General features: G+C 35.3%; 2 protein-coding genes across 3 annotated transcripts; one reads left to right on the top strand and one right to left on the bottom strand.

The window, feature by feature from the left end:
• The first annotated feature begins 1,363 nt into the window (after positions 1-1,363).
• derl3 (derlin 3) lies at positions 1,364-5,896 on the top strand. The gene is made up of 7 exons (XM_048209768.1): positions 1,364-1,799; positions 2,291-2,356; positions 2,454-2,527; positions 2,707-2,800; positions 4,203-4,398; positions 4,773-4,863; positions 4,966-5,896. The coding sequence occupies exons 1-7, from the start codon at positions 1,710-1,712 to the stop codon at positions 5,108-5,110; spliced, it is 756 nt and encodes a 251-aa protein (XP_048065725.1). The 5' UTR covers positions 1,364-1,709; the 3' UTR covers positions 5,111-5,896.
• smarcb1a (SWI/SNF related, matrix associated, actin dependent regulator of chromatin, subfamily b, member 1a) lies at positions 5,807-11,562 on the bottom strand. 2 transcript variants are annotated; one of them, XM_048209763.1, is made up of 9 exons: positions 11,389-11,562; positions 10,931-11,042; positions 10,688-10,817; positions 9,710-9,847; positions 9,343-9,470; positions 9,058-9,224; positions 7,930-8,120; positions 6,629-6,760; positions 5,807-6,395 (listed from the first exon to the last, which is right to left on the bottom strand). In XM_048209763.1, the coding sequence occupies exons 1-9, from the start codon at positions 11,512-11,514 to the stop codon at positions 6,356-6,358; spliced, it is 1,164 nt and encodes a 387-aa protein (XP_048065720.1). In that variant the 5' UTR covers positions 11,515-11,562; the 3' UTR covers positions 5,807-6,355. The 2 variants fall into 2 exon arrangements, with proteins under 2 accessions (XP_048065720.1, XP_048065724.1); XM_048209767.1 differs by having other exon boundaries at positions 10,688-10,796.
• Positions 11,563-12,967: the final 1,405 nt, after the last annotated feature.

The raw sequence follows: 12,967 nt of genomic DNA, 5'->3' as shown, positions 1-12,967 counted from the left end.
TTTATTTTCACACATTGATCACACAGTGCATACAAAGTTTAGTCCCAAAGTGCGCACAACTGCTGGACAAATACACGATTACCTTTGATTTCGTTAGATAGAAAAGAAGCAGGGCTGTACGCAGGGTTTTATATTTATCGAGGTCACAAAATGTATTATGCTAGGGGAAAATTTTTGATTTCCTTGGTGTACATATATGCATTTTAAGACGTTTTAAGTCCAACAAATTGGATAACAATAGCTTTAAAACCATGTCAACAAATACATACATGCATGCACAGTTTTGAGGCAGCTTTAATCGCATGTTTGGTAATTTCATGACTTTATTTACAACAGAATAACGACAGTGCATGCCCGTAGTTTCTTTTGCGCTTTAGTTAAGCAATCATAAAGTAATATGCAGTGCGCGCCGGCGCATTTGCTCGAGCAATTCGTGAGTTCACGCTTTGAGCACAGTAGGCTATAGCCTAACGGCTGATTGGAGATTTACTGACAAAGCCTGACAACATCTCATCTGACCAAAGTTCACTGTTGTTCAGCTGAAGCTACCTCGTCGTCATCTAGGCTACCTTTTCCACGCTCGTTTGACTTGCGCCTGGCGCTGAAGCGAAGTCGGAATGCGCGTCTGAAAAGTGTCCCGTTTGTTGTGGTCGTAAAGAGACCGTTCTATATAAACGCAGCGTTTTACTTGGCGATGTTTTAAAAAATATTTTTATTTTTGGTATTTTTTATGCTCTGTTGGTGGTTTGTGGAGTAGCATCACCTGGGGGGGATTAGACAAATGCTGAATTAGAGACGGTAAAAGTGAGTGGGTCCAATATCAATGGTCTTAAAAAGTGGGTGGGTCTTGTCCCACCCACATACAATGGTTCCGACGCCCATGAGTCATAATGACATTTGAGATATCTTTAACCTTCATTCTGCCTAGGCAAAACTGAATTACAGATATCTGCAATTGTCATTTAAGATGTGTGATGAGTTGAATGTCGTTTTCAATGACGTCATTGCAGATATCTGTAATTCAGTTTTGCCTAGTCAAAACTGCATTACAGATATCTCTATCTGTCGTTTCGACTAGTCACAATTACATTACAGATATCTCGAATGACAATTCCAACTATCCAAAATGTAATTACGACTAGTCAGAAAGACGTTGGTGATATCTACAACGTTAATTCCGGATAGTCGAACTTAACTTTTAAATGTTAAAACGGCTTGCCATAGCTTAGATGCCTCAGGATATTTATTAATATAACTCCGATTGTGTTCATCTGAAAGAAGAAAGTCATATACACCTAGGATGGCTTGAGGGTGAGTAAAGCCTGAGGTAACTTTCATTTGAAGTGAACTATAATCCTATAAGCCAATATCCATTGCATGGCGTCAGTGAAACCGTGCAATCTCATTGGTCCACGGAAGAACAAGAGAGTTTTGCTTATAAACACGTGGAGGTGCTGAAGCCTGGATGTCTCACTCCGCCCCTGTTAAAACACTCATATCCAAACGCAAACATTATGAACCATTTAAAAACAAACAGGTAAAGCAAACACTAAACGAGGACATGGATCTATCGAGGCATATAGCCTATCCACACTGAGCCGATCTATTGTTTGTTAGCGTCAGTGTATTGAAATGTGATGCGAGATAGCTGACCATACGGATACACGGTGAAAGTGTGCAGAGGAGTATAGATACGCCGGAGAAACATTATGGCAAACAGCGTCACTCAAGAGTACATGCAGATCCCGGCCGTGACGCGAGCATATACCACTGCATGCGTCCTGACAACTGCAGCTGTGGTAAGTAACCACATTTCTGTACAACTGTAGCATCACATACTGATGACAGTAAGTCAATATGTCTTCAAAATCGTTGTCTTCCCCACATAAAGATTCAGTGTCAGTGTAAATGCTTAAAGAACCAACACACTTATGAAAAATATTTTGTTTGTGTGTGCGGTTTATATATATATATATATATATATATATATATATATGCATTTATTTTAATATATAATGTAAATAAATATTTATATTTTGTTTGTATTACACTTTATATAATTATTTTTTGTGTGTGTGCTGTGTATTTTAGGTGCAGTAACTTCACTTGTGTAATATTGTTTTTGTATTATGCATTATATCCAATAATTATAAATGTGTGTTTTTATGTGAAGGATAGCTTGTCACACTGTCAACTACCCAAAAATCACACAAATTAAGAGTCATATGAACAGTCCAAAATTAATTTTTCATGGCCACTAACATGCTTGACATTATTTTGTGTATTACAGCAACTGGAGTTCATCACACCATTTCAACTCTATTTTAACCCTGACCTGATATTAAAGAAATACCAGGTTAGTTCCCAAATATCATTGAAATATTGCTGCATTTATGACGACACCTGTTTTTTGTTTTGATATTCATGTATCTTTCCTTTCTTCCCTTGTGTAGATATGGCGACTGATCACAAACTTCTTGTTTTTTGGACCTCTTGGATTCAGTTTCTTGTTCAACATGATTTTTCTGTATCCTTTTTGATCCATATGAACATTTCTCTCTGTTGGTTGTCTGTGAAATGTTCAGGAAGTGTGTACACAAAAACACATATTCACAGTTTCACAGTATGTTTGCTTTGCATAACAGCCGTTTGGCTCCTGTGCAGCTGTGCTGTAGGTCTTCTGAGTTTACGTCCTTGACTGAGCAGATATCGTTACTGCCGAATGCTGGAAGAAGGCTCCTTCCGTGGACGAACGGCAGACTTTGTCTACATGTTCCTGTTCGGTGGTGTTCTTATGACCGTATCCTTTAACATTTATCTCATTAAGAACAGCCAAGCATGCATCTCTTTACCAAATCATATGTCATGTAGGTTGAATGAAGTTCAATGATTATTACCTCATTTCTTTTGAAAGTTATATGTACACTGCCATTCAAAAGTTTGGGTTCGGTGAGATTTTTAAAATATTTTTGAAAGAAGTTTGGTCACACTTTAGGGGTCCAATTCTCAGTATTAACTAACTATTAACTATGACGTTTTCCTCAATAAACTCATAATTACTGCTTATTAATAGTTAAAGGGTTATTTCACCCAAAAATTACTCACCCTCATGTCGTTCTACACCTGTAAGACCTGCATTCATCTTCGAAACACAAATTAAGATATTTTTGATAAAATCCGATGACTCAGTGAGGCCTGCATTGACAGCAAGTTAATTTAGACTTTCAAACGCCCAGAAGGGTACTAAAGATATGTTCATGTGACTACAGTGGTTCAACCTTAATGTTATGAAGCGAGAATACTTTTTGTTGCTCCAAAAAAACAAAGTAACATTCAACAATATCTACTGAAGGTTTTAAAACACCGCTTCACAAAGCTTTGAAGCTTTATGAATCTTTTGTTTCAAATCAGTGGTTCGGAGCGTGTATCAAACGATCTCAAACTGCCAAAGTCACATGATTTCAGTAAACGAGGCTTTGTTACGTCATAAGTGTTTCGAAATTTCAATTGGTCACATGACTTTGCCACTTTTTGTGGAAGCCATGATACATTTTCTTGAGGATTTTTTGATGAATAGAAAGTTCAAAAGAACAGCATTTATTTGAAATAGAAATGTTATAAATGTATTTACTGTCAATTTAATATCCTTGCTGAATAAAAGTATAATTTCTTAAAAAAAAAAATCTTACTGACCCAAACATTAGAACTGAAGTGTATTTCTTTCCTCTTTTGAAACACAAAAGTAGATTAATTGCATGGACCACTTTTGTGATGCTTTATGGTGCTTTGTGTTATTTATTTTTTAAAAAGTCATAACTGTCACAAATAGTCATGAAAAAATACATTTGATCTCATAATTGACTCAATTACGAATTTTTATAACTGAATTTTTATCTTATAAATTTGACTTTTTGTCAATTGACTCATAATTATGACTCATAATTTCAACTTTTGTCATAATTAAAAAATTTTATTTCATAATTGTAACTTTTTTTGTAAATTATGACTCTTTTTTTGTGTGATTATGATTTTTTTATGTCATAAATGTGACCATTTTTTTCTTATTTTGGAGAAACGTTGAAGACATGTAAATATAAAGTTTATTCTTAAGGAACATTTTATATTTTCGTGTTATTTATTTGTAGTAATGAATGAAGTTTAGTCTTTCATCGTTCTAATTTCTTTAACTTCAGTATCTGTAGCTCTTTGGCCTTTTTGCTAACCTGTTCTTTTTAGGACAGGCTTTCACTATCATGCTGGTTTATGTCTGGAGTAGAAGAAACCCTTACATCCGCATGAACTTCTTTGGCCTTCTCAACTTCCAGGCCCCATTCCTTCCTTGGGTGCTCATGGGATTCTCATTGTTATTGGGCAACTCCATTGTTATTGATCTCCTGGGTATGTTAACTTTTGTCCTGAAATGCTGAAATGACTTTTCATGTGAAATAATGCACTTTAAATCTCTTCCAAAAAATGCTCACCAAGACATGTTGTAAAATGTTCTTACAATTTAAAATAACTGATTTTAATTTGAATATATTTTAAATGTAATGTATTTCTGTGACGGCAAAGCTAAAATTTCAACATCATTACTCCAATCTTCAGTGTCACATGTTAACATTTTTTGGAAACTATGATACTGTTGTCAGGATTCTTTGATGAATAGAAAGTTCAAAAGAGCAGCATTTATTTGAAATAGAAATCTTGTGTAACATTATAAACGTACATATTTACTTTTGTATACTGGCCGAGCATAATGTGTTTGTGTGTAGGGATTGGTGTAGGACACATCTACTATTTCCTGGAGGATGTATTTCCTAACCAGCCTGGAGGCAGAAAGCTTCTTGCCACTCCTGGAATTTTGTAAGTATGACTATAAATATTCTAATTTTTTTCTTTTTATCAATTATTTGGCTTCAACACAAGAAACAAACTAAATCGGAAATATTCATTCATGTTTTGCAGTCGAGTTCTGTTTGACACACCTCAAGAAGATCCGAATTACGCCCCCCTTCCAGAAGATCAGAGTGAGATATCCCGGAATGGACAAGGTGCAGAAGATACTGGCCAAGGTCAAAATGAGGAGGATCCAGAAAGAGAAGACGACTGAAGGATTCAGTACCACTATGACAGCAATAAATGTTGTCATGCTTTTTAAGTCCTACTTGTTTTAGTTAGGAAAATTTGTCTAAGTTCTGTAAGTCAGAATATTTTGAAAACACTCCTTGTGAAAGGGACGACACGATCCAGGAAAGACGGAGTCTGCGGTCACCGTAGTGCCTTTGTGTACAAAATAAATGGATCCAAATTTTGCATTCAGTGCCATGCACATCACAAAACAAGTTTTCCTTTGTTATTTTGTTCCGGAAGAACAATGCCTTTCTGTTTTACTTCACACCACACGGTTTGAAACAATTGCCGTTTTCTCGTCAAATTCTGTTTCATGAATATTACAAAGTAGTGGTGGCTGGCAACATTGGAGTTTAAAGAGAAGCCATTCAACCTCCCGAACTATAATCCATCATTTTGGAGGGAGAGCGGATGCCACAAGAGGGTATTTTCTTGGGTACAATACTGTGGCATCTCTCTTTTCCCACAACACAGTGAGCAGTGATGCAGGTGGACACATTCACAAATGTGCCGACTATCTGAAATGCCAAATTGAACTGCAGACTATGCATTTTCAAGCCTTTGGTCTTTGTGAGCACAGCACCATTGCAAAATACAAAAGGCTTTGTGTGGTGAAACAAACTGTCCAGAAGAGTTTGTGCTTCAGAAAACAATTATACTTCTTAAAAACCATGTGTAGATGTGCAAGAAGACTTTTGTTTATTTAAATATGAATACAAACACTTGTTTGTGTGAAGGCTGATGAATAAAGTTTTCATATTTGCCATCTGTTTGTTGGATTTTCTGCTTTAAAAAGAAAGAATATGGCTCATATTATTTCTATATCCATATCTAAAGCACTTGAGTAACTAGTTTGCTAGTTCAGAAGATTTTTTATCTTAATTTTATTTAAAATCACATTATGTTTACAAAATGGCATCTATACACAAACACAAAACAAGACAAATAAAGATACCATAAAATACTTTCAACATTTCAAGACAGAGACCGTCTGTCTCTGAGCAGACAGATATTGGGTTTAGGGGAAGGTGACGACATGGGCTTTGACAAGGCCAGACTGGAGCAGATGTTGCTTTAGTTTACATTAAGTTACTCTGATCTGGAGGGACTGGATCTGGACTGGCCAATGGAATGTCTCTATGTTTTTATGTCAGTAATGCTGGGTTGTAGTTCTATTGGTATTTCCTCTTCAGATTTACATAGTTGTGGGAGAGGGTTGCTATCTTCACCATGCTGGGGCTGTGTTTGCGAGTCGTCTCATTCGCCTGAAATACACAGAAAAAGTTTGATATGAGTTCTGGAGTGGTCACAAACATCTCCCATATCTCCAAATTATGACTACTTTATACTTATTTCTGTGCTGAAATATTACACAGAAAATATTATTGGTCTTAGAGCAATAATAGTTTGTCATTGATATATGGCTTGCCTCTGTAGTTGGTACACATCTACTATGGGGCAAAAATGGTATCTTAAGTGAGGCAGTTAATTTACTTACCTTGTGTTTCTGTCCTGGTCTCTGATCTTTTTCTCCATCTCAGCATCTGTCAGCGTCTCCAGCAGTGGACACCACTGGTCAGCATCGCCTGTGTTTCGGATGGCAATCTCCACCGTGGGGAGAGGGTTCTCACTATAAAAAGACCAAACACAGCAGCTTAAATCCAAAGTTCAGAGCCAACTTGTACTTTTGAGTCGGATATTTTCCAATTAAATAGGTTCACAAAACTGGGCCGAGCGATCTTATAATTTAAATGAATCATCCTCCCATCACTGGATCAGAACCTTAAAATTATTAGTACAAAACATTATGTCTTCCACCCAAAGGAAAAACATGACCCTTCTAATGAGTTTTGTAATGTCACAGACATGAGACAGTCTGAAAACATGTCCAACTTGGGAAAAAGTTCACATTGGCAAATTGTGAAAACTCTCCTATGCTCTTTATCATATAAATGGAGCAACATTTTAAAGTCAAACTTAAAGGTCCCATTCTTCGTGATCCCATGTTTCAAACTTTAGTTAGTGTGTAATGTTGTTGTTAGAGTATAAATAAAATCTGTAAAATTTTAAAGCTCAAAGTTCAATGCCAAGCGAGATATTTTATTTAACAGAAGTCGCCTACATCGAACGGCCAGTTTGGACTACATCCCTCTACTTCCTTCTTTAATGACGTCACTAAAACTGTTTTTTGACTAACCTCCGCCCACAGGAATACACAAGAGTTGCGTTTGTAGAGTGTGTTTGTCGCCATGTCGCCGAAACGCTGTTATTTTCATCCCGCAGTCCAATCACCGGGTCTGATTCCGGCTCAAATTGATAGGGTAAAATTAAAGACGTTTACAATAACACTGAGCGCGTGCATCTCCACGTTATGGTAAGAGGCGTGACCTTTCCGGTCAAGGTGCGCTAAGCTGCTGTCGAATCACAACACAGGAACCGCTGGCACAATCAGAACTCGTTACGTATTTCTGAAGGAGGGACTTCATAGAACAAGGAAGTCATCAGCCCGTTTTTATGACAGTGGAAACAGCGGTATACAGATAAGTAAATTATGTGAAAAATACTGTGTTTTTTTACACGCGAAACATGAACACATGTTATATTGCACACTATAAACACAATCAAAGCTTCAAAAAACCACGAAAAACGGGACCTTTAAAATTCTCTGTAATAATGTGGGGATGTTACTTTGTATTTTATCAACATACTAACACTTTACTTTTTACCACATTTTATCATATGCAGTGATTCATACATAGCCAGGAATGTGATAAAGTAGATTTGTGTGCCAGTCTGTACCTGAAAGCGTAGGTCCTCTGATGCCAGCTGAGCTGGCCACGTATGCTGTATGCAATAGTGGTGACAAACTCTCCGCCCAGGCCCAGTTCAGAGCACAGCTTCAGAGCAAACTTCTCAGGAGAGTTCTCCTTCTCAGACATGTCCCATTCAAACTGGTCCACCAGAGATATGTTCCCAACATGGATGTTTAACTACAGAAAACAACAGCAATCAAAAACCAAGTACATAACCTGTTTTTATGCAAATCGAAATATATAATACTTATATATACACCACTTAAAGATTTGGGGTTTGTAACATTTTTAATAATACTTATATATACACCACTTAAAAGTTTGGGGTTTGTAACATTTTTTTTTCCATTTATTAAAAATAAAGACATTCATAATGAAATTTCTATTTCAAAAAATACTGTTCTTTTGAATTTTGTATTCATCAAGAATCACAATGTCCAAAAAAATATTAAACACCTACTAAAACAGTTATTAAACCATTTTCAACACTGATAATAATAATAAATGTTTCTTGAGCACCAAATCAGCATATTGGAATATTTCCGAAGGATCAAGAATGAATTACATTTTACACACACAAATAACACACATACAATTATTTTTTTTTCTAAAAGTACACTATGTAACTTTTGGCACTCTAGTGGTTAAAAAACAAAACTGCATGCATTTTGCAGAGTAACATTGTTTTGGTTGTGCTTTGACTCTGTGGATGAATGAATACTTGCTTCAAAGTAGCCAAAGCAACTCCATCGACAGATATGATGAGACACGCATGGGCGAGTGACGCAAGTACGCAATTTCCACCCTTATAAGAGGGTGAATCAGGGTAAGACAAAAACACAATTTGGAAGAATGATTAATGGTGTAACAACTTTAACAACAAAAAACAACAACAAAAAAGTTACATAGTGCACCTTTAAATAAATATATCACATTTATCTATGCATGAACCAAAGAATCACATAAATAAGAATATTTTTATTAAAATAATTTTTATTTTCAATCTTATATTTCCATGAAACACCAGATTCGCCAAAATAATAGAATAATGAGATCTGACATTATAAGATGGGATTACAGAAATCAAGGTGACTGGACAGAATGACGCATGTACCTTGATGATGACTCTCTGGTCCATCTGCTCATCCAGTATGCTGTCTGTGGGGTAGGACTCTATCTGCTGTCTGATGGCCGAGGCAATGGCTGGAACAAAGGTCAGTGGGCTCAGGTCCAGATCGTCACAAAGGATTTCAGCAAACATCTCTGGAGTCATTAGCTTTTCTATCGGGCCAGGAAAAAACATGAGAGTTCAGGATATTGTGTAATGCGTGAAAAACAAAACAAAACACATTAACTTGACAACTAATGCTGCTCAGGAACTGTGCAAAGGACAATCTACCATTCATGTTCCATGTGAAAGCATCACGCAGTTTCTGCCCGTCAATTTCCATGTCCAGTCGGATGGGCACCAGGATCTCAGGCTGGGTGGCATTCTCATGAATGACAGCAGGGTCGTGATCATCAAAGCTGTAATAGCACATATCCAGAGGTCAAACACAGTAAGAAAATGAAACCAGCTAAATTATATAAATGAGTAAGCAAACCCTATGAAATCTGTTTTTATTTTTTTCCCAGATATCATTTTCATGCTGACTTTAAATTAAAACATGGATGAAAAATTGAGTTACTTAATGAACTGTGAAGCACTGCTCAACAATGTGAGATTGAAAGATTTTTTTTTTTTTTTTTTTTAAATGAAGTCTCACCAGAGAGGGAATGTCCTCTTTTTGTCACGGCCCAGTCGGTTGCGGTTAATCGTAGTGGAGCAAGGCACAGCATCTAAGTGATGGGAACTGTTGGGAAGAGTGGGAACCCACTGACTGTTTCTCTTGGCTTTCTGCTCCCTGTGAAGAAAACCGTAGGTTAAAAAAAGCAGATGTGCTGTCATGCAACAACTAGGGCTGGACAAAACAAATATTAATAATGAATTTGTGGGTGACAAAATTACCATGATGATTTAATGCACTTTTTATTTGGTCACTAAGTCTACAATCATTAGACTAATTTCATCATCACACAAAAATATTCACAGGTCTCTGTGGCATTTTCTTATTAAAATGTTTTAGTTAAAAACGTATAAGGCTAATATTTATGTTTATGCATTGAAATACTGGTGCATAAACATGATTAAATACGATTCTCATTTTGGGCTGTTTGTTGAAATGAAAAAACAACAACAACAAAAAAACTCATCCATAAATTGAGATATTTATATAAATATAATTTATATCTCCAGCAACAATGCAGGAAGGAAGAAGCTAAAGTTCTTGGCATAGTTCACCCAAAAATGAAAAGTCTGTCCATTGAAATTCTATTCACCCAAAACTCTGATGTTCACAAAAAATAGAAGTTTTGGGTGAAAATACATTTTCAACGGAGGGACAGAAATCAGATTTCAATAAAAATATCTTCATTTGTGTTTCAAATAAACACAAAAGTCTTATGGGTTTGGAACAACATGAGAGTGAGGAATTGATGACAGAATTTTCATTTTTGGGTGAACTAACCCTTTAATAAATGATTGGTTCCACCTATATAATGCAATAAGAGTATAAAAATGATCAATTATGACAAATGTAATTGTTGTAAATTGTATTATGAAGAAGAAACCTCTGAAATGAGCAAGTTCGAACATGAAGCAAGTGCAACTGCCATTGCATTATCAAAGGCGAGGAATGGTTTACCTGAGATAGGCTGGAGGTTCAGTGCTGATTGACACAGCCTTGTACTTCTCGTCATGTCCCTCAAATATCTCTTCTACTTCTGAGGCCTTCAGCAGCGTCACACTGGTGGCTAAAGTGGTGTAACCGTGATCTAACACAACAAAACATTGCTTATACTGTAAGATAGAAAGTGCCATTTCCAGCTTACTTTTAACCTAGCCCTCAGATCTCTTATCAAATGTTAACAGTGATTTCAACACTTACCGTGAGATGATGCTACTATCTTCTTTCTCTCCTCTACTGTCGCTAGTCTTCTTGAGAGTGACGGGTAGCGCTTATATAAAGACCCTCTGAACATACGCAGGTAATTTCCCACCTAAATACAGACACATATCGGTAAATAATTTAAGATTGACTAAATAAATAACCATAACCAGTTCTGTCAGTGACTGCAGCGTTACTGTTCATCTCTGGGCTCTGGTAATCTAGTATTGTGTATAACGTTAAAACTACACCGCAAAGAATACATCAGTATTTGATGTGTAAAATCTCTGGGACTGATTCAGTTCAAGGAATCACCAACTATTTAACCAGTTATCGATCTTATTACAAACGAAAACAACCTTAGCCAGCTAGCTAACGTATTAGCGCCCAATGCAAAACAATATACGGTTCACATACTTAAATCCTTGTTAAAATGATTAGTGCGTTTAATTACAAACCTCTGATCCAATCATGTAAAATTCTCCATCCTCTTCCAGTTGGAATTTAATAGGTTTTTGTCCGTATGTTTTGCTTAGAGCCATGTTGAACCATAGAACATTAGCGCGACTCGTTCCGCTAAACATGAGTATAGCGAGCGCCGACCTGTGTGGCGCAGGAAAATGACGTATGCGACTCAGTGTGGAAATACAGGAATTTATCTATTAAAAATTTACAGGTCTGCAAGAAATAATTTGGGTATTTTCTTTGACAAACAAATGCTTAAACATATTAGAATCTCCTATTTAAAATTTTTAAATTCACCCCAGTTCACCCCAAAATTAAAGAAACTCACTTTAAAATCTTATATGATATGGAGAGTTTCTAAGGGTTAGATTTAATTCTGAAATAATATTATGTTAATTTTTTTTAACTCATCTCCAGATAATACAGAGCATTTTTTTGTTGTTGTTGTTGCTTGCAAATATTCTAGTGTCTTCTGGGAAAAAGTGCAATTATGGTTAAAAGAGGGAAATGTGGTTGAACTGAACCTGTCCTTTATAGATACTAAGTATGGAAACTATGAAGAAGATGGCAAAAAAGGTTTTTTGATTAATATTTTACTTTTGTTAGCTAAAAAATGTATTCACACATGTAGATTTTTTAAATCCCCCCTTGTTTACAGTATTTAAGAATTATTTGAGACAATACTCAAAAACTTTGTTAAAAACAAAAAATAAAAATAGTTGGAATTTTGTTAGATTTATTGGATAAATATAATTTATTATAATGTTTTCATTTTATCCCCTGTATTTAATCTACATTTATTAATATGGATGATTTTTTAAAAAAAATGTTTTTGTTTTTTTGTATTCTATGTTAAGTCTACATTGATGTATTTGAATGTAAGTTGTATGCCAATTTGTTTTGTAAATTTGAAATATTTTTGTTAACACTTTTAAAAAAAATATTAAAATATTTAGTGCTCAATACCTCTCATTTTTATTGTAAAATGTACTTTGGCTGCAGTGAATATTCTTAAGTGGATGAAAAGTGCTTTTATTTAATTAATTTAGCTGTATTTTTGACCAATTTTCAGATTCTTGAATGCAAGTTTAGGCTACTGATAAAAAATCCAATTTTATGGTTGTTTACTATGGGGGTAGTAGGATTGTACATAGACTGTAGGCAATTAGATACCCTTTGAATAAAAAGCTATAAAGATTATAAACTATAAAGATATTTTTATACCAAATTGTACATTTATAATAATAATGAATCAAAATAACAGTACTTTTTATTATAGTTTTATTTTTTAACTGTTTTTATTTTTGTATGCATAATCGTATAATGTTCATTATTTGCATTTGAACAAAAGTGCACGTATAATGTTGTTTATTTAATAAAAATGAAACAGCAGATGAATTCTATATGCTTCTCTTGATTCAAATCCTATGAAAATGTCATTTAAAGCTTTTGTTATATTTAAAGATCTAGCAAGACCACAAGCTTTTATGATATTTAAAGGTCTATCAAAAAAAAGATCACAACCTCAGAGAAATGCCAAGCCAAATCCATTGAAACTGTAATTCAAAATAT

This window comes from Megalobrama amblycephala, linkage group LG12 (genome assembly GCF_018812025.1).
Source record: "Megalobrama amblycephala isolate DHTTF-2021 linkage group LG12, ASM1881202v1, whole genome shotgun sequence".
NCBI classification, from domain to species: domain Eukaryota; kingdom Metazoa; phylum Chordata; class Actinopteri; order Cypriniformes; family Xenocyprididae; genus Megalobrama; species Megalobrama amblycephala.
This window is presented reverse-complemented; position numbering and strand designations above follow the sequence as displayed.

What these genes read in the sequence shown, in the direction of transcription:
- derl3 (XM_048209768.1), top strand. Translation starts at nt 1,710, where the DNA reads ATGGCAAACAGCGTCACTCAAGAGTACATGCAGATCCCGGCCGTGACG. An exon ending in TCCTGACAACTGCAGCTGTG is followed by an intron (nt 1,800 to 2,290) that starts GTAAGTAACCAC and finishes TGTGTATTACAG; the next exon opens with CAACTGGAGTTCATCACACC. An exon ending in TGATATTAAAGAAATACCAG is followed by an intron (nt 2,357 to 2,453) that starts GTTAGTTCCCAA and finishes TCCCTTGTGTAG; the next exon opens with ATATGGCGACTGATCACAAA.
- smarcb1a (XM_048209763.1), bottom strand. Translation starts at nt 11,514, where the DNA reads ATGTTTAGCGGAACGAGTCGCGCTAATGTTCTATGGTTCAACATGGCT. An exon ending in AAGAGGACATTCCCTCTCTG is followed by an intron (nt 9,471 to 9,709) that starts GTGAGACTTCAT and finishes GTGCTATTACAG; the next exon opens with CTTTGATGATCACGACCCTG. An exon ending in CAGAGGACCTACGCTTTCAG is followed by an intron (nt 6,761 to 7,929) that starts GTACAGACTGGC and finishes GTCTTTTTATAG; the next exon opens with TGAGAACCCTCTCCCCACGG.